The 22,271-nt window shown below is 48.0% G+C and overlaps 1 protein-coding gene across 6 annotated transcripts in view; it reads right to left on the bottom strand.

The window, feature by feature from the left end:
• The window catches only part of grip2b (glutamate receptor interacting protein 2b), a 1,006,802-nt gene that overhangs the window by 188,356 nt on the left and 796,175 nt on the right, over positions 1-22,271 (bottom strand). For all 6 annotated transcript variants that reach the window (XM_038810787.1, XM_038810785.1, XM_038810786.1 and 3 more), the window contains exons 4-7: positions 19,773-19,918; positions 5,757-5,843; positions 899-974; positions 274-419 (exon numbers count right to left, since the gene is read on the bottom strand). In XM_038810787.1, the coding sequence (XP_038666715.1) occupies positions 274-419; positions 899-974; positions 5,757-5,843; positions 19,773-19,918 (455 nt within the window). The remainder of the gene's footprint in view (positions 1-273; positions 420-898; positions 975-5,756; positions 5,844-19,772; positions 19,919-22,271) is intronic.

Raw genomic sequence — 22,271 nt, 5'->3', positions numbered from 1 at the left:
ATAAGGATTATGGGCGGGATTTACCGACCAACCCGCCACGTGTTTTTCAGCAGTGGAGACGGCCCGCCAGCGGGATTTACTGATCCCACCGTTGTCGACGGAATTGCTAGGTGGCTGCACCCCTCGTCTCCGGGAAACTCATACGCCGGCGTGGGATTGGAATATTCCTCGGGCATGAACCGTAGATCACACCCCAAATCTTGACCGAGTGCAATTTCTATTATCCATGGCCCTTCAAAAAATGTTCCAACAGCAGAATAATAAAGTCCTTACCCATGATGGTGACATCATACTCAATCTGGTAGATGGCCTCTTGTCCACACTGTCTCAGGATGTTCAGGGCCTCTCCATGACTCACATTATGGAGTGGAATCCCATCAACGCTCAATAATTTGTCCCCAACTTTCAACGTTCCCTCCCTGCAAATACAAGGACAAAAATTGTTACTTATTTGTCATTTTTCTTCTGCCCAAATGGATCCTCTAACTGATGCTGGGGCACAGAGTCCATAGCTACAACACCGGCGGGGGCAAAAGCTCTAGAACAGCAACACTGGCGAGGGGATAGGATTCATAGCTGCAACACTGGGCAGTATCTAGAAATGATGGGGAGCTGTGAACCCCCCTCATTTTTTCCCCAGTTAGAAGCTTTCTGTGTGCTCGCTGCCATGCCACAAAAAGGGTGAGATAAGTGGTTTCAGAGTGCATGAGGTGAGGTGAAAGGGGTATCCTTTAGCTTTCCGCCATTTGCGCCATTCTGACATTCTAGCTCAAAATGATAGACTATCAAGTAGTAGAACAGTGGAAGTTTGGAGTAATGACGGCAATGTGGGACAAGTACTTTACTTCGCAAACTCAAGTTTCCAATTTTTATCCTTAACAGATGCAGCATTCATTACCTATCTGCAGGTCCACCATGCCTCACATGGGTCACCACCAACGCACGGGATTTGTTCCAGTCTTCATGGGCTCCACCTGCAACATAACATCCATTTGCTCATAGTTTCTTTCTGCTTTAAAGAAACAATCTTCTCGCATCCTGCCGCCTCCACCCCCCCACAACCTGTGACACAGAACATGCTGAGTGAGGAGGCATGTGGGCAAGTCACCGCCTCAGAAACCCCTGATGACATTGTATTCCCAGCAGTTCTTTGGAGTTGAGTGCAAGAGGTCTGAGTGATGCTCCCTTTCTGATACCCCTCCCTCATCGGTGAGGCAGGTCATCTGCATTGCGGCTCCCAGCAATGGCACGAATGACATCAGGAAAATGGCAACTCTGATTGCCGTCACGGTGGCACAGTGGTTATCATGCTGCCTCAGGGCCAGGGACCCAAGTTCAATCCCGGCTTCAGGTCACTGTGGAGTTTGCACGTTCCCCCTGCGTCTGTGCGAGTTTCCTCCGGGTGCTCCGGTTTCCTCCCACACCAAAGATGTGCAGGTGAGGTGGATTGGCCATGATCATTGCACGGTGTTATGGGGATAGGGTGGGGGAGTGGCCCTCGGTAAAGTGTTCTTTCGGAGGGTCGGGGCAGCCTCGATGGCCGAATGGCCTCCTTCTGCACTGTAGAGATTCTATGGATTCTATGATTTCACAATCTGCCTCCCTGAGGCACAGCATCATCCCGACAGCAGAGGGATTAATGGAGGGGTATCCACAGGGAACGGTGCCGGGTCTCCGTTTCATACTTTATATTAATGATTTGATGAAGGGATTGGAAGGGGTGGTTGCTAAATTTGTTGATGAGACAAAGATAGGGAGATATAGATGGGTTAAGTGAATGGGCAAAGATCTGGTAAATGAGGTATAATGTGGGAAAATGTGAAATTATCCATTTTTGCAGGATGAATAAAAAATAGCATATTATTTAAATGGTGAGAGTTTGGAGAGCTCTGAGATTCACAGGGGGGTCTGGGTGTCCTAGTACATGAATCACAAAAGGCTAGTATACAGGTACAGCAAGTAATTAGGAAAGCTAATAGAATATCAATTATTGCAAGGGGAATTGAATATAAAAGTCAGGACGTTATGCTTCAGTTGTACAGGGTGCTGGTGAGACCTCACCTGGAGTACTGCGTACAGTATTAGTCTCCTTATTTAAGGAAAGATGTAAATACATTCAGAACTAGGCTGATTCCCTGGTACTGACGTGGTGCTGCACAGTCAGCGGCAGGAAGGCCGGAGGAGTTGGAGATTCCAATGTGAGTTCCAAACGGGTTCTATTCTGGCAGGATTTCCCAGTGAGATTGTCCCCGCAACTGACGTAATGATGTTCCTGCCCTCAAATGTGAGGAATCCCATTTGCATTAAATTAAATATACTTAGTGAACTTCGCCACTCTATTATCCCCTACATAAGGAATCCCCCCACCCTGCCCTACCCCCTTTATAACAGATCTGGACAAATGGGGATCTGGTGAATGGCACCCGCCTGGGGACACCCACGTGAGGACAGCCCCCATGGGAGAGGGTCATGCGTAGGCAGTTCCCTCGCACTGCCCCTTCCATTGGGGAGATTTGGGGTGGGGAATGGGTTCCCTGGGGGAGAGGGATTCCTGTGTCCATGGGGTTGGAGGGGGGACCCGGTGGAGGTGTTTCCATGTCTGTGGGGAAGGATTCCGTGAGATGTTCCTGCTGCCATTTTATTTTTATTTCTATTTCCATTTTTATTTTCTTCAGATTGGGGCACCCCTCGATCTGTCAGGGGCCAAGATTGTTGGCGGGGTGAGCTCACTCAGATCCCATGATGTCATGTGATCCTCCTCTTCCCTTTGTTTTCCCCAAGTGTTTGAAAATATAGCTGGAAAAGCCAGCCAGTCAGCTCAAGGCAACACTTGGAAAAAAATTGTAAAATTCCACCAGTAGGTTTTAAGGAGTGTCTTAAAGGAAGAAAATGGCCCAACCTCTGTGGGTACTATTGGGCTGCCAACGCAGCGATGGTGCATAAGTGGGTAATGGACGAGGAAGGGGCAGCATGGAAGAGCTACTGTGGGCAGCACGGTAGCATTGTGGATAGCACAATCGCTTCACAGCTCCAGGGTCCCAGGTTCGATTCCGGCTTGGGTCACTGTCTGTGCGGAGTCTGCACATCCTCCCCGTGTGCGTGGGTTTCCTCCGGGTGCTCCGGTTTCCTCCCACAGTCCAAAGATGTGCAGGTTAGGTGGATTGGCCATACTAAATTGTCCTTAGTGTCCAAAATTGCTGGGTTATGGGGATAGGGTGGAGGTGTTGACCTTGGGTAGGATGCTCTTTACAAGAGCCGGTGCAGACTCGATGGGCCGCATGGCCTCCTTCTGCACTGTAAATTCTATGTAAAAAAAAAAGAGGATGGAGGTGGCGTCATGTGTGGGCACGAGCCTGAAGGCGCTGGTAACGGCGCCGTTGCCGCTCCCTCCAACGAGATATACCACGAGCCCGGTGGTGGCGGCTACCCTCAAAATCTGGGGGCAATGGAGATGGCATAGGGGAGAAGTGGGGGACTCGATGGAGGCCCCGTTACGGGGGAACCATCGGTTTGTCCCAGGGAGCATTGATGGCGGATTTCTGGGCTGGCATAGGGTAGGGGTTAGGAGGTTGAGGGACCTGTTCGTGGAGGGGAGGTTCGCGAGCTTGGGGGAGTTAGAGGGGAGGCTTGGGCTCCCCCCGGGGAACATGTTTAGGTACATGCAGGTGAGGGCGTTTGCCAGGCGGCAGGTGGAGGGGTTCCCCTTGCTGCCCCCACGTGGGGTGCGGGACAGGGTGCTCTTGGGGGTGTGGGTTGGAGGAGGGAGGATTTCGGACATATACCGGGTGATGCAGGAGGTAGACGAGGCCTCAGTGGAGGAACTGAAGGGTAAATGGGAAGAGGAGCTGGGTGAGGAGATTGAGGCGGGGATGTGGGCGGATGCCCTGGAGAGAGTGAATTCCTCCTCTTCCTGTGCGAGGCTTAGCCTCATACAGTTCAAGGTGCTGCATAGGGCCCACATGGCTGGGACGAGGATGAATAGGTTTTTTGGGGGCGAAGACAGGTGTGCTAGGTGCTCGGGGGGGTCCAGCGAACCACACCCATATGTTTTGGGCATGCCCAGCGCTGGGGGAGTTTTGGAAGGGGGTAGCAAGGACGGTGACGAGGGTGGTGGGATCCAGGGTCCAGCCAGGCTGGGGACTCGCAATTTTTTGGGTTGCAGTGGAGCTGGGAGTGCAGGAGGCGAAAGAGGCCGGTGTTCTGGCCTTTACGTCCCTAGTAGCCTGGCGGAGGATCTTGCTCCAATGGAAGGATGCGAGGCCCCCAAGCGTGGAGGCCTGGATCAATGATATGGCGGGGTTCATTAAATTGGAGAAGGTGAAATTTGCCCTGAGGGGATCAGTACAAGGGTTCTTTAGGCGGTGGCAGCCTTTCCTGGACTTCCTGGCAGAACGGTAGGGAAATAGGCTAGCAGCAGCAGCAACCCGGGGAGGGGGGGGGGGGGGGGGGGGGGGGGGGTTGGTTCGGTGGGAGGGAGAACTGTGTACATGGGTTTGTGGGGTGTGGCGGGTGTTATTTCTTTCCCTTTTGTTGTTTGGGTGTTCTTTTGTTTTTTCTTTTGTTTGTAGTTGCGTTTGAAGATGGTGGGTGTTGTTCTTGGGTTGTTACCGCAGTTGTTTTGTTAATATAGTTGTGATGTTTATATTTTGTAAAAATTTCAATAAAAATTATTTTTTTAAAAAAGGAGGAAAATGAGGTAGAGCGGCGGTGAGGTGTAGGGAGAGAATTTCAGAGCTTGGGGCCCAGGCAACTGGGGGCGCAGCCATTGATGGTGTAGCGATTTAAAAAGAATGAGAGCAGAGACCATGGAGGAATTTGAAAACAAAGATGATTGTTTTCAAATCGAAGCGTTCCATAGAATGCCAACAGTGCAGAAGGAGACCATTTGGCCCATCACGTCTGTACCAACCCTTTGAAAGAGCACCCTACCTAGGCTTACTCACCCACCCTATCCCCTTAACCACACCTAATCTGCACATCTATGGACACTAAGGGGCAATTTAGCATGGCCAATCCACCTAACCCGCACTTTGTACCATGGGAAGAAACCGAAGCACCCAAAGTAAACCCGCGCAGCCATGGGAAGAAAATGCAAACTCCACACAGACAGTCACCCAAGGTCGCAATTGAACCCGGGTCCCTGGCACTGTTTGGCAGCAGTGCCAATCACTGTGCCACCCTTGCTTGACCAGGAGCCAGTGCAGATCAACGAGCACGGGGGTGATAGGAGATTGGAACTGCACGTTAAGGCAAAGGCAGCAGAATTTTGGAGCACCTCAAGTTTGGGGAGATTTGAATGTGGGAAACCAGATGAGGATGTGTTGGAATAATCAAGTCTCAAAATAACGAAGGCGTGAATGTAAAATATCCCAATGGCATTATTTTAAAGAGGACCAGGGGTTTCGCCATAGTATCCTGCCAGATATGTATCTCTCAACAAATCGCACTAAAATACATATATTTCACAACTTTTTGTGTCGCAATTTATTGGCTATGCTTCCTCCATTAAAACAGTAAATGCAAACTCTTTCTTATTTCCCTAACTATGTTATGTCATGTTTCCCAAATCTGTTTACCCAAGGGCACAACCCTTTAATTACTGAGTAGTGGAGGGGTTTTGTTAAAACCATTGGGACCCCTGCTGATCCATAATGAACAGCAATTTATTTCATCGGGTGAGGCAGGCAGCATAAATTACATGATCACCAAAAGCAGGAGAAACGAAGGGAAACATGAAAATAATAAGAATGACTAACCCCGTATCACGAAGCCAAAGCTGTTCCCTTCTTTGTACAATGAGATTTCAATGGTCTTTGGGATAATTCTTGAGTTGTTATCTGGAACTGGAATGAAAATATTTTTGTTTTTTTTGTTATACAAGAGTATCGAAGACAAGGAAACATGTCCTTACACAGACTGGTGGTAATTCATACAGAGCATGGAAGCTACCAGGTTTGAACCTCGGCCAATGCACAGTTAGGCCAACCGGAGAGATGTTACCTTCGACCGACACATGGCCTACAGAGGTGAACTCCCTATAAAATCAGCAGAGATTCCTTCTGTTGAATGATGTCCAAACCTCATGCCACAAATACACATATATGGACATCAGTTGAAGATAGGAGCAGACTAAGTTCTGATGTTGCTCTTGTTTGGCACTCAAATGTCAAGGCTCATAGAACAAAGAAAAATACAGCACAGAACAGGCCCTTCGGCCCATGATGTTGTGCCGAACTTTTGTTCTAGATTAAGAACAAATTAATCTCCACTCCATCATTCTACCGTAATCCATGTGCATATCCAATAGCCGCTTGAACGTCCCTAATGTTTCCGACTTAACTACTTCCACAGTCAGTGCATTCCATGCCCCCACTACTCTCTGGGTAAAGAACCTACCTCTGACATCCAACCCTATATCTTCCACCATTCATCTGAAATTTATGTCCCCTTGTAATGATTTGTTCCACCCGGGGAAAAAGTCTCTGACTGTCTACTCTATCTATTCCCCTGATCATCTTATAAACCTCTATCAAGTCGCCCCTCATCCTTCTCCGTTCCAATGAGAAAAGACCTAGCACCCTCAACCTTTCCTCGTAAGACCTACTCTCCATTCCAGGCAACATCCTGGTAAATCTCCTTTGCACCTTTTCCAAAGCTTTCACGTCCTTCCTAAAATGAGGCGACCAGAACTGCACACAGTACTCCAAATGTGGTCTTACCAAGGTTTTGTACAGCTGCATCATCACCTCACGGCTCTTAAATTCAATCCCTCTGCTAATGAATGCTAGCACACCATAGGCCTTCTTCACAGCTCTATCCACTTGAGTGGTAACTTTCAAAGATCTATGAACATAGACCCCAAGATCTCTCTGCTCCTCTACACTGCCAAGAACCCTACCGTAAAGTCTGTATTCTGCATTCATGTTTGTCCTTCCAAAATGGACAACCTCACACTTTTCAGGGTTAAACTCCATCTGACACTTCTCAGCCCAGCTCTGCATCCTATCTATGTCTCTTTGCAGCCAACAACAGCCCTCCTCACTATCCACAACTCCACCAATCTTTGTATCATCTGCAAATTTACTGACCCACCCTTCAACTCCCTCATCCAAGTCATTAATGAAAATCACAAGCAGCAGAGGACCCAGAACTGATCCCTGTGGTACGCCACTGGTAACTGGGCTCCAGGCTGAATATTTGCCATCCACCACCACTCCCTGACTTCTATTGGTTAGCCAGTTCGTTATCCAACTGGCCAAATTTCCCACTATCCCATGCCTCCTTACTTTCTGCATAAGTCTACCATGGGGAACCTTATCAAATGCCTTACTAAAATCCATGTACACTACATCCACTGCTTTACCTTCATCCGCATGCTTGGTCACTTCCTCAAAGAATTCAATAAGACATGTGAGGCAAGATCTACCCCTCACAAATCCGTGCTGACTATCCCTAATCAAGCAATGCCTTTCCAGATGCTCAGAAATCCTATCCCTCAGTACCCTTTCCATTACTTTGCCTACCACCGAAGTAAGACTAACTGGCCTGTAATTCGCAGGGTTAACCCTATTCCCTTTTTTGAACAGGGGCACGACATTTGCCACTCTCCAATCCCCTGGTACCACCCCTGTTGACAGTGAGAAAAGATCATTGCCAACAGCTCCTCAATTCCATCTCTTGCTTCCCATAGAATCCTTGGCTATACCCGGTCAGGCCCGGGGGTCTTGTCTCTCCTCAAGGTTTTCAAAATGCCAAACACATCTTCCTTCCTAACAAGTATCTCCTCGAGCTTACCAGTCTGTTTCACACTGTCCTCTCCAACAATATGGCCCCTCTCATTTGTAAATACTGAAGAAAGGTACTCATTCAAGACCTCTCCTATCTCTTCAGACTCAATACACAATCTCCCGCTACTGTCCTTGATCGGACCCACCCTCGCTCTAGTCATTCTCATATTTCTCACATATGTGTAAAAGGCCTTGGGGTTTTTCTTGATTCTACCCGCCAAAGATTTTTCATGCCCTCTCTTAGCTCTCCTAATCCCTTTCTTCAGTTCCCTCCTGGCTATCTTGTATCCTTCCAGCACCCTGTCTGAACCTTGTTTCCTCAGCCTTACATAAGTCTCCTTCTCCCTCTTAACAAGACATTCAACCTCTCTTGTCAACCATGGTTCCCTCACTTGACCATCTCTTCCCTACCTGACAGGGACATACATATCAAGGACACGTAGTATTTGTTCCTTGAACAAGTTCCACATTTCAATTGTGTCCTTCCCTAACGGCCTATGTTCCCAACTTATGCACTTCAATTCTTGTCTGACAGCATCAGATTTACCCTTCCCACAATTGTAAACCTTGCCCTTTTGCACGCACCTATCCCTCTCCATTACTAAAGTGAAAGTCACAGAATTGTGGTCACTATCTCCAAAATGCTCCCCCACTAACAAATCTATCACTTGCCCTGGTTCATTACCGAGTACCAAATCCAATATGGCCTCCCCTCCGGTCGGACAATCGACATACTGTGTTAAAAAAGCTTCCTGGACACACTGCACAAACACCACCCCATCCAAACTAAAGAGTTTCCACTCAATATTTGGGAAGTTGCAGTCACCCATGAATACTACCCTGTGACTTTGGCACCTTTCCAAAATCTGTTTCCCAATCTGTTCCTCCACATCTCTGCTGCTCTTGGGGGGCCTATAGAAAACTCCCAACAAGGTGACTGCTCCTTTCCTATTTCTGACTTCAACTCATACTACCTCAGTAGGCAGATCCTCCTCGAACTGCCTTTCTGCCACTGTTATACTATCTCTAATTAACAATGCAACCCCCCCCCCCCCCCCCACTTCTTTTACCACCCTCCCTAATCTTATTGAAACATCTATAACCAGGGACCTCCAACAACCATTTCTGCCCCTCTTCTATCCAGGTTTCCATGATGGCCACCACATCGTAGTCTCAAATACCAATCCATGCTTTTCGTTCACTCACCTTATTCCTGATGCTTCTTGCATTGAAGTATACACACTTCAACCCATCTCATTGCCTGCCATTCCCTTGCCAAATTAGTTTAAACTCTCCCGAGGAGTACTAGCAAACCTCCCTCCCAGGATATTGGTTCGGATGCAACCCGTCCTATGTCCCACCTTCCCCAGAATGCACTCCAATTATCCAAATACCTGAAGCCCTTCCTCCTACACCACTCCTGCATCCATGTGTTCAACTGCACTCTCTCCCTATTCCTAGCCTCGCTATCACGTGGCACTGGCAACAAACCAGAGATTACAACTCTATCTGTCCTGGCTTTTAACTTCCAGCCTAACTCCCTAAACTCGTTCATTATATCCACACCCCTTTTCCTACCTACGTCGTTGGTACCAATGTGCACCACGACTTCTGGCTGCTCCCCCTCCCCCTTAAGGATCCTGAAGACACGATCCGAGACATCCCTGGCCCTGGCACCCAGGAGGCAACATACCTTCCCGGGATTATCGCTCGTGACCACAGAAACTCCTATCTATTCCCCTAACCATTGAGTCTCCTATCACTATTGCTTTTCTATTCTCCCCCCTTCCCTTCTGAGCCCCAGAGCCAGACTCAGTGCCAGAGACCTGGCCGCTAGGGCCTTGCCCCGGTAGCTCATCCCCCTCAACAGCATCCAAAACGGTATACTTCTTTTGAAGGGGAACAGCCACGAGGGATCCCTGCATTGCCTGCCCATTCGTTTTCTTTCGCCTGACTGTAACCCAGCTACTCTTGTCCTGTACCTTGGATGTGGCTACCTCCCTGTAACTCTTCTCTCTTATCCCCTCTGCTTCCCGGATGATCTGAAGTTCATCCAGCTCCAGCTCCTTACATGGTCTCTGAGTAGCTGGAGTTGGGTGCACTTCCCGCAGGTATAGTCAGGGGGGACACCGGTGGTATCCCTCACCACCCACATCCTACAGGAGGAGCATGCAACTGCCCTAGCCCCCATCCCCTTTGCTTTTACAGAATATAGCTGCACTGTGGACCAACTGGAACTCCGCCCTCCGACGCTGCTCCTAGTCAGCTGCAGTCTCTGTAAACTCCTGGCTCCCTTCACACTCTTTGAGGAAATGTAGGAAACGAAATGAAAGGAGCACCTTACTCCCTCCTCACCTAACCCCCTCAGTCACCAAACTCTCACTATAGCACTCAAATGCACCAAATTCAGCACTCCCTCAGTCACCAAGCTCTCACTATAGCACTCAAATGCACCCAAATGCAGCATTCCCTCAGTCACCAAACTCTCACTATAGCACTCAAATGCACCAAATGCAGCACTCAGTGCAAACAAAGTCTATACTATAGCTGGATCACTGTTATACTGTGACTCTAGCCTCTGAAAACTGGCCTAATCCAATTAACAAGCTCCAGCTGCAAATACCTACAAGTAGAACCTTTGTTTAAAACTGATTGAAAATTCACCTTCTTCTAAACCAAACAGCAACTTTTAAGTTAATTAACTAAATGAAAGAAAGACTAGACTTTAGATAAAAATAAAAAAATAAACCCTTAATATCCCTCAGTTACCAAACCCTCACTATAGCACTCAAATGCACCCAAATTCAGCACTCAATGCTTACTTGAATGAAAACTTGACTGAGGTACCAAAGGATGACTAACACCCACAGAACCCTATCTCTGCTTGCGTCTGTGTCTTCAGAATACCAGGGAAGGAGATATTTGTAACACAAAAGGAATTACTTATAACAGAGAAAAAAGCCCTTCCACCCAAACTGTCCAGGTGAATATTTAACCCCTGGTGGGATAATAGTGCTATTCATATTTATCCATCTTTCCCCCATACCTCTTCAATCTCTATTCCTTCCTCTACCCCTTCACTCTAATGTTGAAACCTGATATAGTTTCTGCCTCAACCCAGGAAATGAATTCCACAGCCTCACGATCATCAGTATAACTCAGTTCCTCCTACTTGCTGTTCTAAATCTCTTGCACCTAATCTTTCATCTATGATTTCTCATTGAAGCACCACCGCTCCAAATAGTTAAAATATCTCGCCACTTCTATCATATTATCATGGGACTGACACTTTAAGAAATGTTTATCTTCTCAAGTGGCTGCAGTGATGTCTTTGTATGGGTGGAGTTGGACTCTGGCTCTGCGCTTTACCTTCGTTTTGAGCTGGGAGCTGTTCTTGGCTCTGAGTTTTAGTTTTGTTTTCAGTTGGGGAGTTGCATTCAAACCAAGGAGGTGTATTTAGGTCTCTCTCTCTACATGCTAAAGAATGTCTCCAGATCACTTGATGATTTTGAAGTAATACCTGTTTCTGCAAAAAATGCAAACCTACTGTCTTTGTTATAAAGGGTTTTTGACTGATGGATGTTGTTAGGAAAGTTATTCAGGGTTACCTATAGAGTATTGTATCTATGGGGGATTATCAGTGTTGGTAGTTGATAAGATGTTTACTGTGTGTTTATAAAATGTTATCAGGATTCATAGAATAAACATTGTTCTTGTTTAAACATACTTTAATCTCTGTTGCATCACACCTGTAAAGTGGGTGCTTGTGCTCTAATAAAAGTTGTGGGTCAGGTGAACGCCATGATATACTTTGGTGTTCTCTGCACCCTGGCCCATAATAATATCACCCTGGATTCTACATTGATTGTGAGAAGGAAGATCCCATATTTCAAGGCTTCTCTTGTATCTATACTTTCTCATACCAGGCAGCTCCTTAGTGAACGTGGAACATAAGATAGATACTGTCAAGGTCACATCCCTATCTCTTAACACAAATAACTGATAATCAGGTGCTTTAAATCCAGTCCCCCACATCCTGTACCTGCCTTAAGTCAGGGCTGCAAGGCAACAGATCCATGTAGCAATGTGGTGGTGCTATAAGGGATTTGTAGTCCAGAGGCCCAGGCTAATATTCTGGTTCAACTCCCACCATGGCAGCTGGTGGAATTTCAATTCAATGAATAAATTTGTAATCAAAAGCTAATCTCAGTAATGATATCCGTGAAACTATCGATTGTTGTGAAAACCCACCTGGTTCACAGATGTCCTGTAGGGAAGGAAACCTGCAGTCCCCACTGGATCAAGCCACTCAGTTCAAGGGCAGTTAGGGATGGGCACAGATGCTGGCCTTGTCAGTGAGACCCGCAACCCGAGATAGATTTAGGAAAAATTCAGAGAATGAATGGGCCATTTGTGTTTAAAATGCATTTGGGAAAGGCAAAATAAATATTACCCAACTCCCAACAATGCAGTCACTTCGACAACTTGCACATTTATTCAAGTGATCCCATACAATGCTTTCACAGTATGATCTGAGCTTTACATTTACAATGGGAGGGTTTATTTAGGATGGGATTCTCCATTGGGAGACTGGGGGCGGGATTCTCCGTTAGCCGACGCAGAAATCGTGATGTGCGGTCGGGCGAAGAATGGCCCAAATCGCGGCATGCGCCAGTTTGAGGCTGAATTGCGATGCTCCATCTGCTCAAAAACAGCATCAATGCGATGCATGCCACGCGTACTCTAATTACCGTTTGCATATCTCCGCCTCCGATGGGCCGAGTTCCGACGGTGCGGCCCATGTGTGCTCTCAAACATTATGAACCCGGTGTGGTGGCTGCTGAGAGAGGGCGTACGGTCAGTGTCCAGCACCGCCATACTTCGCCGACAGCTGGCCGGGGAGCTACTGCCAGGGCCGGGGGGAGCAGTGGGGGTGGCCAGGAGGTGGTGGATGGCTACGCAACACCATTACCGCAGCCAGCATGGCAGCCATGCGACTGCACATGCTGCTGACAGCAGACTTTAATCCTGGTGCCCTGGGCCGTATAGGTGATCCCCTCCCCCCAGGTGTCCTCTGGCCCCAGCCGACCCATCAGCTGTTTGGGTGCTCCAGCACAACCTGTCCCATTTTGTCGGCCCCGATCAGACTGTCTATGTGGGAGGTGTATTGTTTAAGCACGCCTGCAGCTTGTCAGCCCTGCGAGTGTTGATCACGGCATTCAATGGTGTTCCACGTGGCGGCGGTGCTAGTCCCTCACTGGCAGTGGAATCGGTGCAGGTGCAGCGTCAACACTTGGTAGCAGATATGTACAATCCAGCCCTATGTGTTCTCTCTCCGGAACTGAATTGCAACCGGTTTACGATCCCCCTGGGAGCACAAATCTGTAATCCGCATTCCTTGCCATGCAAATTTATGCACGGTGTGGAATAAGGAATCCCCTGGGAATCCCGCTATGGGGCCGCCACCTTCAGCAGGCGGCCCGATAGCAAATTCCCGTGGCTGGCCACAACCCCCTACACCACAAATTGGCCCCTGACCCCCTGCACCGCAAAGCAGCCCCCCGCCAACCCCCCTCCCCACCACCCCCTGACCTACAAACCCAGGGACCCCTGTAATAGGGAGACCCTCCCACAGAGACCCCTGATATTGGGAGACCCTGAAAGAGGGAGACCCCAAATGGACCCCTCTGATAGAATGACCCCTACTGTGACACCTGTAAATGGGAGACCCCTGAAATACAGGGACCCTACAGGGACCGCTGCGATAGGGAGACCACCCACAGGGACTGCTGTAATAGGGAGACCACCCACAGGGACTCCTGTAATAGGGATAAACCCCCACAGGAACCCCTGCAATAGGGAGACCACCCACAGGGACTCCTGTAATAGGGAGATCCTCCACAGGGACCCCTGTAATAGCGATAAACCCCCACAGGAACCCCTGCAATAGGGAGACCACCCACAGGGACTCCTGTAATAGGGAGATCCTCCACAGGGACCCCTGTAATAGGGAGATCCTCCACAGGGACCCCTGTAATAGCGAGAAACCCCCACAGGAACCCCTGCAATAGGGAGACCACCCACAGGGACTGCTGTGATAGGGAGACCCCACGCAGGGACCCCTGTGAGAGGGAGACCTCCCCCCATAGGGACCTGCAATAGGGAGGGCCCCCCACAGGGACCCACTGTCTAAAGTGACCCCCCCCCAATGGAACCTCCATCACTCAGGCATCACCCCCCCACCCCACCCCGCAGCACAAAATAGACATCTGTCTGGAAGCTAAAGAGCAGTCCAGTCATGGGCAGTGAGAAGAATTACAGCTGTAACACTTACCTTGCATCTCCATGTGTCCATTCCTGGAAGGAGAGCAGGTATGACCTGCCTCTGGTTCCCACAGAGCCACTCTGCAATCCATTCCTAGATTTTTAGTAGTGGTCTGTGATTGATAACTTCTACAACTCATCTGCAGCTTTAATTCATCTCTCTTCATGGTGCAGTGGCCTAAGCCGTGAAAATACTATGTGTTTAAACACTGGCCACATCAAAGAGAGGTAAGTGCATTCCAAGCACTAAGAGCATTCCAATCACTCAAGCATGTGATTTCAATGCACTGACCTCTCTTCCATAGAGTCAATGGGGGTCTCCTCAGGTTGGAGAAGCAACTGGACTGAGTTCCGAATGCCCATCCATCATTTGGCTCTGCCAGCCCTGATGGCCCCCCAATGTCTGTACTATGGTGTCGATGCCCTCAGCGATGCCCCTCTGTGAGTGGTTCCTTGCAACCTCCAGGGCCTATTCCTCGTAGGAGATGCAGACTCTGATGTCCAGCATCCCTGCTGCCTGCCTGGGCCCTCTTCCTTCTGTTATGGGCAAGCTTCTCAGCGATGACGCAGAGGACATCATGAGCCGCATACTTCATGCACTGGCTGGGTGGGGGGAGGGCAGGGATATGGCGGGGGCAGCATGAGGATGGGTGGGAAGGACCCGACATGGTGCCGGGTAGAATCAGTGCCAGGTGCATAGTCATCAGGCATGACTGGCGGGGTTGGTTCCAGGGGCTGATGCCAATGCGCCCGTGCAGCTTGATGGAGGTCATTCAGCTTTTTGCAGCACTATGTGGCGGTCCTCCTGGACATGCTCGACGCGGTGAGGACCACTGCCACCTCCTCGCAGGCGGCTCTGGCTGCCTTGTGGATGATCCGCCAAGCCTCTCAGGGAACAGGGTATCCCTGCTCGCCTCCACGGTGTTCAACAGTCTGGCCAGGTCTGCATCTCTGAATCTTAGAGCTGGTCTGCTTGGTGGCATGGCTGCATGCTGTGTGGGGTTTACTCTGTGGGATCGGTTTAAGTGCTGCGCCCCCTCGTTAGCAGGAGGCTGGCGGGTGCGGTCCTGGCAAAACAGTCATTTATGGTGTGAAGCCAGTGGGATCCCAATTAACGTTAGATATCGGTGACTGTCAGGATACCGGATCAGCTGTCGGGGAAACTCTCAGTGATTCCTGTTCACCACCACATTTAGAATGAATTTGGTTAGATTCCACCTTAATTTCTAACTGATACCTTCTTTATCTCCAATCAAACAAAATCCATCAGAGATCAAAAACACTTTTAAATAGAATTATCAAAGACAGGAAACACTGCCAATCTTTGGGTTTTGGATACAGAGATCTTTTGAGAGACTGTTTGATCTGAGAGAGAGACAGAGAGATCTTGTCAGATTAATGCTGAATCTCTGACAGCCTCCTTCAGAAGCTGCTGTTCAGTTCACAGCATCCAGCAACTAACTCCAAAACTGACTACCACAGACCTGGCTCCTCCCATTAATTACATCATCCCCATTCCACTCAAACCCCATGAGTTTAAACACAATGGGCGGAATTCACCGAAATCGGGGGGGTCCAAGTCTATTTGACGCAGGGTTTGTATCCTCCGCCCCCTCCGAAAAGGCGGCATCGTGTCACGCACCAATGGAACAGCGATAGCGTATCACCTGAAGGCCCTCCCCCGATGTTCCGCCCCAGATGGGCCGAGTTCCTGACCACACGGTTGAGGCGTGGTCTCAGCGGTCGGCAGACTGTGTCCAGCGCTACCACAATCGGACAGGAGCTGTTCTGCTGGCTGGGTGGGGCTTCCGCAAGGGCTGGTGGGACTGGTGGGGGGTCGCCGGGGGGCACTATCTGGCAGGTCGGGTCGAAGCACGGCCTTCGCCATGTTTTATGGCGCGACCACTGCAGGTCGTCGCCGTACTGTCATGTGAAATACTTTTCCATTTCTGCTGTACCACACCTGTAGAGTGGGCTGTGTGCTCCCCATACCACAATCTATTAAAAGTTGTGGGCCAGGTGAACTCCATGATACACTTTGGGGTTCTCTAAAACCCTGGCCCCTAACAAATTAGGGGCTCGTCTGGGATAAAAGTCTATCTATTGGGTTGGCTTTGTGAACTTAAAGACAGTGAGGGGTGAGCATATTGTGGGTGTTTTTCAGGTGTGGTATTCTAGTTTAAGTGGGGAGCGTGTTGTGGACAATGGCTCTTTCAGAGACTCTGAAGTTTTTGGGGGTGGAGACGGTCACACGCCAAATTACGGACAGAGGCTAAATGCAGACTGTTAGATTTGACAAAAACATTGCAGTTAACATTACCTGACAAAATGTGAAAAGGTGACGTCATTATGGTGGTGGCTAAGCATTTAAAGTTGCCTGAGATACAGTTTGACTCATTGGAAGTGGCAAAAATTCAGCTACAAATTAAACAAATGGAACATGAGAAAAAAATTAAAGCAGCTTTATTATGAGAGAGAGGAAAAAGAGAGAGAGAATAGAGAGAGGAAAAAGAAAGAAAGAGAGAGGAAAAAGAAAGAGAGAAAGGAAAAAGAAAAGGAGAGAGAAGAAAAGAAAAAAGAAAGAATAGCCCTAGCAGAAAAGGAAAAAGAAAGGGAGATACAAGTCAGGGAAAAAGATGAAGAGAGAGAGTTTGAACTTCAGAAAATGGCCATGAAACATGACAGTCAGTTAAAATTGGCAGGCGTAAAGGGAAACGGACAGTTGAAGGACAGTGATGAGGATAGTGAGAAAGAGCATCATAGTTGAAGGCTTGGTGGGGATCTATTTAAATATGTCCAAGCATTGCCAAGGTTTGACGAGAAGGAGGTAGGAGCCTTTTTCATTTCATTTGAGAAGGTAGCTAAACAAATGAAATGGCCACAGGACATGTGGGTATTACTGATTCAAACAAAGCTGGTGGGTAGGGCAAGTGAAGTGTTTGCATCACTACCGGAGGAGGTATCTGGGTCGTATGAGGAGGTGAAAAAATCAATTTTAGGTTCATATGAACTAGTGCCTGAAGCTTACAGACAAAGATTTCACAATTTAAGAAAAGAATTTGATCAAACATACATGGAGTTTGAAAGGATCAAACAGAGTAATTTTGATAGGAGGAAAAGGGCTTTGAGAATAGACAAAACGTATGAAGCTCTCAGAGAAATTATACCTTTGGAGGAGTTTAAAAGTTAAATTCCTGATGTAGTGAGAACTCATATGGAAGAGCAGAGGGTTAAAACTGTGAGGTTAACAGCAAAAATGGCAGATGATTATGAATTAATTCATAAATCAAAGCTTGGTTTCTGACATCAGTTTCAGCCTGTGAGGGATCGAAACTGGGGACATCAGAAATACTCAAGTGGCAAAGGTAAAGGTGATCTGATGGGAGATAATAAGGGGAGAGTTCCTCAGACTAAAAAAGAAATCCAGGAGGGTGGAAAAGAAATTAAAAGTTTCAAATGTTTTCACTGTAATAAACTAGGCCATGTAAAGTCACAGTGTTGGTGGTTGAAGAAAAGCACTGGGAAGGCTGATGTGGTAAAACAGGATAAGACAGTGGGATTTGTTAAAGTGGTAAAGGAAAGCACAAGTGAAGCGAAGGAGGTGCAAAAGATTGTACAGCCTGATCAAGAGGTGATTGATAAGAAGGGGCCAGACCTCTTTGACGAATTTACTTGTGTCTGCACAAGTATTTCACAGTGACAAGGGGTTCATCCCATGGGAAATCCCGTTGACAACAGCGGGACTGGTAGATCCTGCTGGCGGGCCACCTCCACCGACGAAAAACACGCGGCGGGGTGTCGGTAAATCTCATCCAATATGTCTGCTAAAACTGTGATTAAGACGTTGCTGTCACTCATCAGGGGTGGAGGCGGCTGGATGTGCTTTTAGTTTCATTTTCAGCCCTGCCCTGTGTGTATTGTTTTTGGTTTCATTTTTAGAGTCTTATTTAGATTTTGAAGAAAGGTGTATTTCTCAGACTAACTTCTGAAGGCTTCTCTCCCAAGGACTTTGTGAATAATTCTGAAAGCCACTGAGTGTTAACAGTATTAACAAGTGGCATTTGACCTGTGTGTGTGGATTTTGCTAAACTGAAACTGTAGAAGTAGATGGGAGGTAAGCTCAAAGACCTTTATTCTTTTTTAGAACTGTTTGACTGTTAACTGAAAAGCCGGTTTCTTCCTTGGATGATAATGGAGTAAATACTGTGTTAATAATTGAGTTTGTTTCTCCCCATGTTTGCGTGGGTTTCGCCTCCACAACCCAAAGATGTGCATGGTAGGCGGATTGGCCACGCTAAATTGCCCCTTAATTGGAAAAAATGAATTGGGTAGTCTAAATTTATAAAAAAAAACAAAAAGAATTTTTTAAGTACAGTTTGTTTTGTACATAAAGATCCCTAATTGTCAGTGTAGTCACCATAAGACCATGAGACATAGGAGCTGAATTAGGCTACTCGGCCCATCGAGTCTACTCCCCCATTCAATCATGGCTGATATTTTCTCATCCCCATTCTCCTGTCTTCTCCCCATAACCCCTGATCCCCTTATTTATCAAGAACCTATTTATCTCTGTCTTACAGACACTCATTGATTCGGTCTCCACAGCCTTCTGCAGCAAAGTGTTCCACAGATTCACCACCCTCTGGCTGAAGAAATTCCTCCTCATCTCTGTTTTAAAGGATCATCCCTTTAGTCTGAGATTGTGTCCTATGGTTCTAGTTATTCCTACAAGTGGAAACATCCTCTCTACGCTCACTCTATCCAGGCCTCGCAGTATCCTGTAAATTTTAATAAGATCCCCCCTCATCCTTCTAAACTCCAACGAGTACCGACCCAGAGTCCTCAACCGTTCCTCATACCGTCACTCCTGGAGCAAAGTATTCTGTCCTCACAGTTTACAAATTGATAAATCTTTGGGGTCTCGCCCGGCTTCCTAATATAAATTGGGGTCTGGCCTGGGTACTGTAACAGAGCATTATTCAAACGAGTTGGGTCATTATCGGCCAGATTATTCGTGGACATGGGCCGACAGTAAAAAATTGTCAATTCCACATCAATTGATGTTGGGTTTGAGGCAGCCGTCACAGAGAAAAGGCTGGTAACTTCAAGTGGAAAACCATCTCACTGCTGGAGTGGCACTGGTATTCAGCAACATTGAGATAAAGTGAGGCAACGGGCCTCACAAAGGTGTCTGGTGATTTTAATTGGAGGTCCTCTGCTTGAGACTGTGATACTATATCAGGAAGGAGAGGGTAAATAATATTGTGTGTCCAATCATGCTGTAGCTGGTGAGGTGCTATACTGGCTGAAGTTGTCCAAGGCCCCGCCTTCTCAACCTTGACCCTCGCCTTCACCGTGTGTGGTGATCCTCGGGTTAAATCACCACCAGTCAGCTCTCCCACTCAAAGGGGAAAGCAGCCTATGGTCATCTGGGACTATGGCGACTTTACTTGACTTTGGGGTTGCAAAACGTAACACCGATCATTTCATTTCCCCCGCCCACCCTCGAAGAAAATCTCTCACTTTGATCAGCATCAGGAATAGTCGAGGGAAAAAGATAAAGACACCATCATATGTCCAGGGCTAGAGCTCTGCCTCGGTTCATTCTGGTCAGTCTTCACTGAAAAGAACAGTCGCTCAAAAAGCTGATGAGGTTCTTACCAGCAGGGGGAAGCTCGTATTCCACTTCAAGGACCACCCGTTCCCCTACGTTCTTCAGCAGGCTGATTATCTCATTGTGCCGTAATTTGGTCAAGTTGATCCCATTGACGGACTTGATGTAATCTCCAATGTTCAACTGGTCGCTCCTACAAAGGTGAAGTGGACCAATGAATGCAAAGAAAACCAGACTGGTCAGAAATTGGAAGGTGCATCGGCCTCACAGGGATGGCTCTTTTTTGGGGAAACAGGTAAAACTCCATCTTTTAAAATCCTTTTTCACGGATTGTCTTCTGCCTGGCGTCACTCTGGCACTGGCTGTCTTCTGCCAATGCCTGAGGGGGCCTGTGTTCCGTGCGGAGAGCGAACCCAAACGCTCCTTCTGGTGTCCCCAATTATCAAGTATTGGAGGCCGGATTGTGACCACAAAACGTTTTTCTATCTCAACATGTGGGAGTGTCACCCCATTAGGCCGCCCCTAACCCGAACGATTGATGATGGAAATCGACGGTCTCCTCCCTACAATCCTACAGCTTTGGTGAGGTTGATTCAGACCTCAGGCCAAGATCCACCATCCCATGGATCTTTAATGGCCCTGCATTCAATACTAAAGACCAACCCCAGAAGGTGAACAACATGAGAGCTTCATCGTGTGGGTGCCAGAAATCTGAAATAGAAACAGAAAATGCTGGAGAATTTCAGCATGTCAGGCAGAAACAGGGCTACTGGGTAGGGATTGCACAGTCCCATCAAAGTCAATGGACTTTTGAATGGCCAACAGTATTTTATAACCCTGCCCCCACCTCGACAAGGCCGTAAACCTCCGCCCGATATTGCAGCTCGATGACCCTTTGTCAGAATTGGGTATAACCTCAGAAACATTGCGGGGGGGGGGTTTAGCGGTGGATGGTGGGGGTGGGAATTTTCCCAGGTCCTTCTGGTGAGTTTGGAGGCGAATGGGGGGTGGGTTGGCCTGGAAAATCAGGAATAAAGGCGGCGAGTCGGTTCTCTGATTTATTCCTACCTCCTCCCGCTTTGCCCAGCAGCGGGTTGTGTGGAGTGTTAGCAGCCTGCCCGGCAACCAATACATTAATTACCACCCGTTTTCGCCCAGGATCCCTGCAGTCCCTGCACGCAGCAGGAAGTCGGAATGGCACGGAAGTGGCAAGCAATCTGACGATTCACGGGTAAAATGCCAAGCCTGAGTTCATCCATAGAAAGGGGCTTTCCATTGCATAGCTATCTCGTCGAGACTGCTGTCATGGAGAGTGTATGAGGAGTGAAGAACAGGCTCCTTCAGCCTCATCATGTATCCATTTATACCACTCCCCCTGCCCTTTCCTTGTACCATTCACCTCAGCGGCACTCCCACCACAATCACGGTGAATGCTGGGCTCCTGTTAAACTTCCCACACAGATTTGCCCTCCCGCCTCCTCAACCCGCCTGCTGAACCCAATTGGACGGCAATCTCAGAGGTGAGTTTACGGACCTGAAAAATAAAAGCCAGTTTGAAAAAAACGAAGGGACTGCACTCAGCCCATTAACTGTTTCTCTCTCTCGAGCACACTACCTGGCATGCTGAGTGTTTCCAACCATTTTGGTATTTAATTGGGTCTTAACCATTTTAAGGGGGGGGCTGGTGCCCAGGGTCACCTTCCTCAGTTTAGTCACTACGCCACAGGCCCTCACCCGATTTCCTTTGCTTTGGAAAGTACCAGAAGAAGCATTATGGCTCAATTTTAACCCTGCGGAAGTGGATGGGATTTGAATGAGTTAAAATTATGCCCACTGTGCCAGAACATGGCTTTGAGCATAAACTATTAAGCACGTTCATCATTACAAAAGCACGTTCATCATTACAAAAAAAGGAGTAAATAAAAGGGTTACATCTGGTTTACAATAAAATACAGCTTTAACCGTTCCTCCTCATGAACCATCTCATCTCCCCTGTGTTAAACTGGAACTTAGGACCTTTGCCATGATTTAACATGGTTCCTCCCTGCTAAACCTTCTTTAACATGGCCTCAGAAGGCTACCAAATTATTGCAAGTTGTCCTTTCTTTCACTGAACTCAATTCTTGGCCGCCAAACTGTTTAACAAAATGGATGGCAGTGAATCATTTCTCTCTCTCGACCCCCTCATTGATGTGGCTCAAGCCATCACGAGATTGCCAGGGAAATGAAAACAGTGAACAATTCATCATGCATTCTGCCACCACTCACTGTAAGAGTCAAAGACACGAGACTGATCCTCCAGCGAATTGAATGAGCAGTTCAATTATATTGAACAGAGTAGCACCTGAGCATAGAGATGTGAGGAAGGCTGTGTTTGCTGCCAATGCTGTGCTTCCTCCTCCGGAGCCTGTTGGGAGGCCGCCAGGGTTTATCTGTTCACCACTCTACATGTTAGAGGGCCTCACAAATGCTAGAAAATGCCAGTGGAGATCACACGAGGCCCAGAATTGGCCACTCAAGTTGTTTGATAGCTTTCCCACCCTTTC

The sequence above is a fragment of the Scyliorhinus canicula genome, chromosome 11 (genome assembly GCF_902713615.1).
Source record: "Scyliorhinus canicula chromosome 11, sScyCan1.1, whole genome shotgun sequence".
Taxonomy (NCBI): Eukaryota; Metazoa; Chordata; class Chondrichthyes; order Carcharhiniformes; family Scyliorhinidae; genus Scyliorhinus; species Scyliorhinus canicula.
Note: the sequence above shows the minus strand (reverse complement) of the source record. Positions and strands in the feature narration are given on the sequence as shown.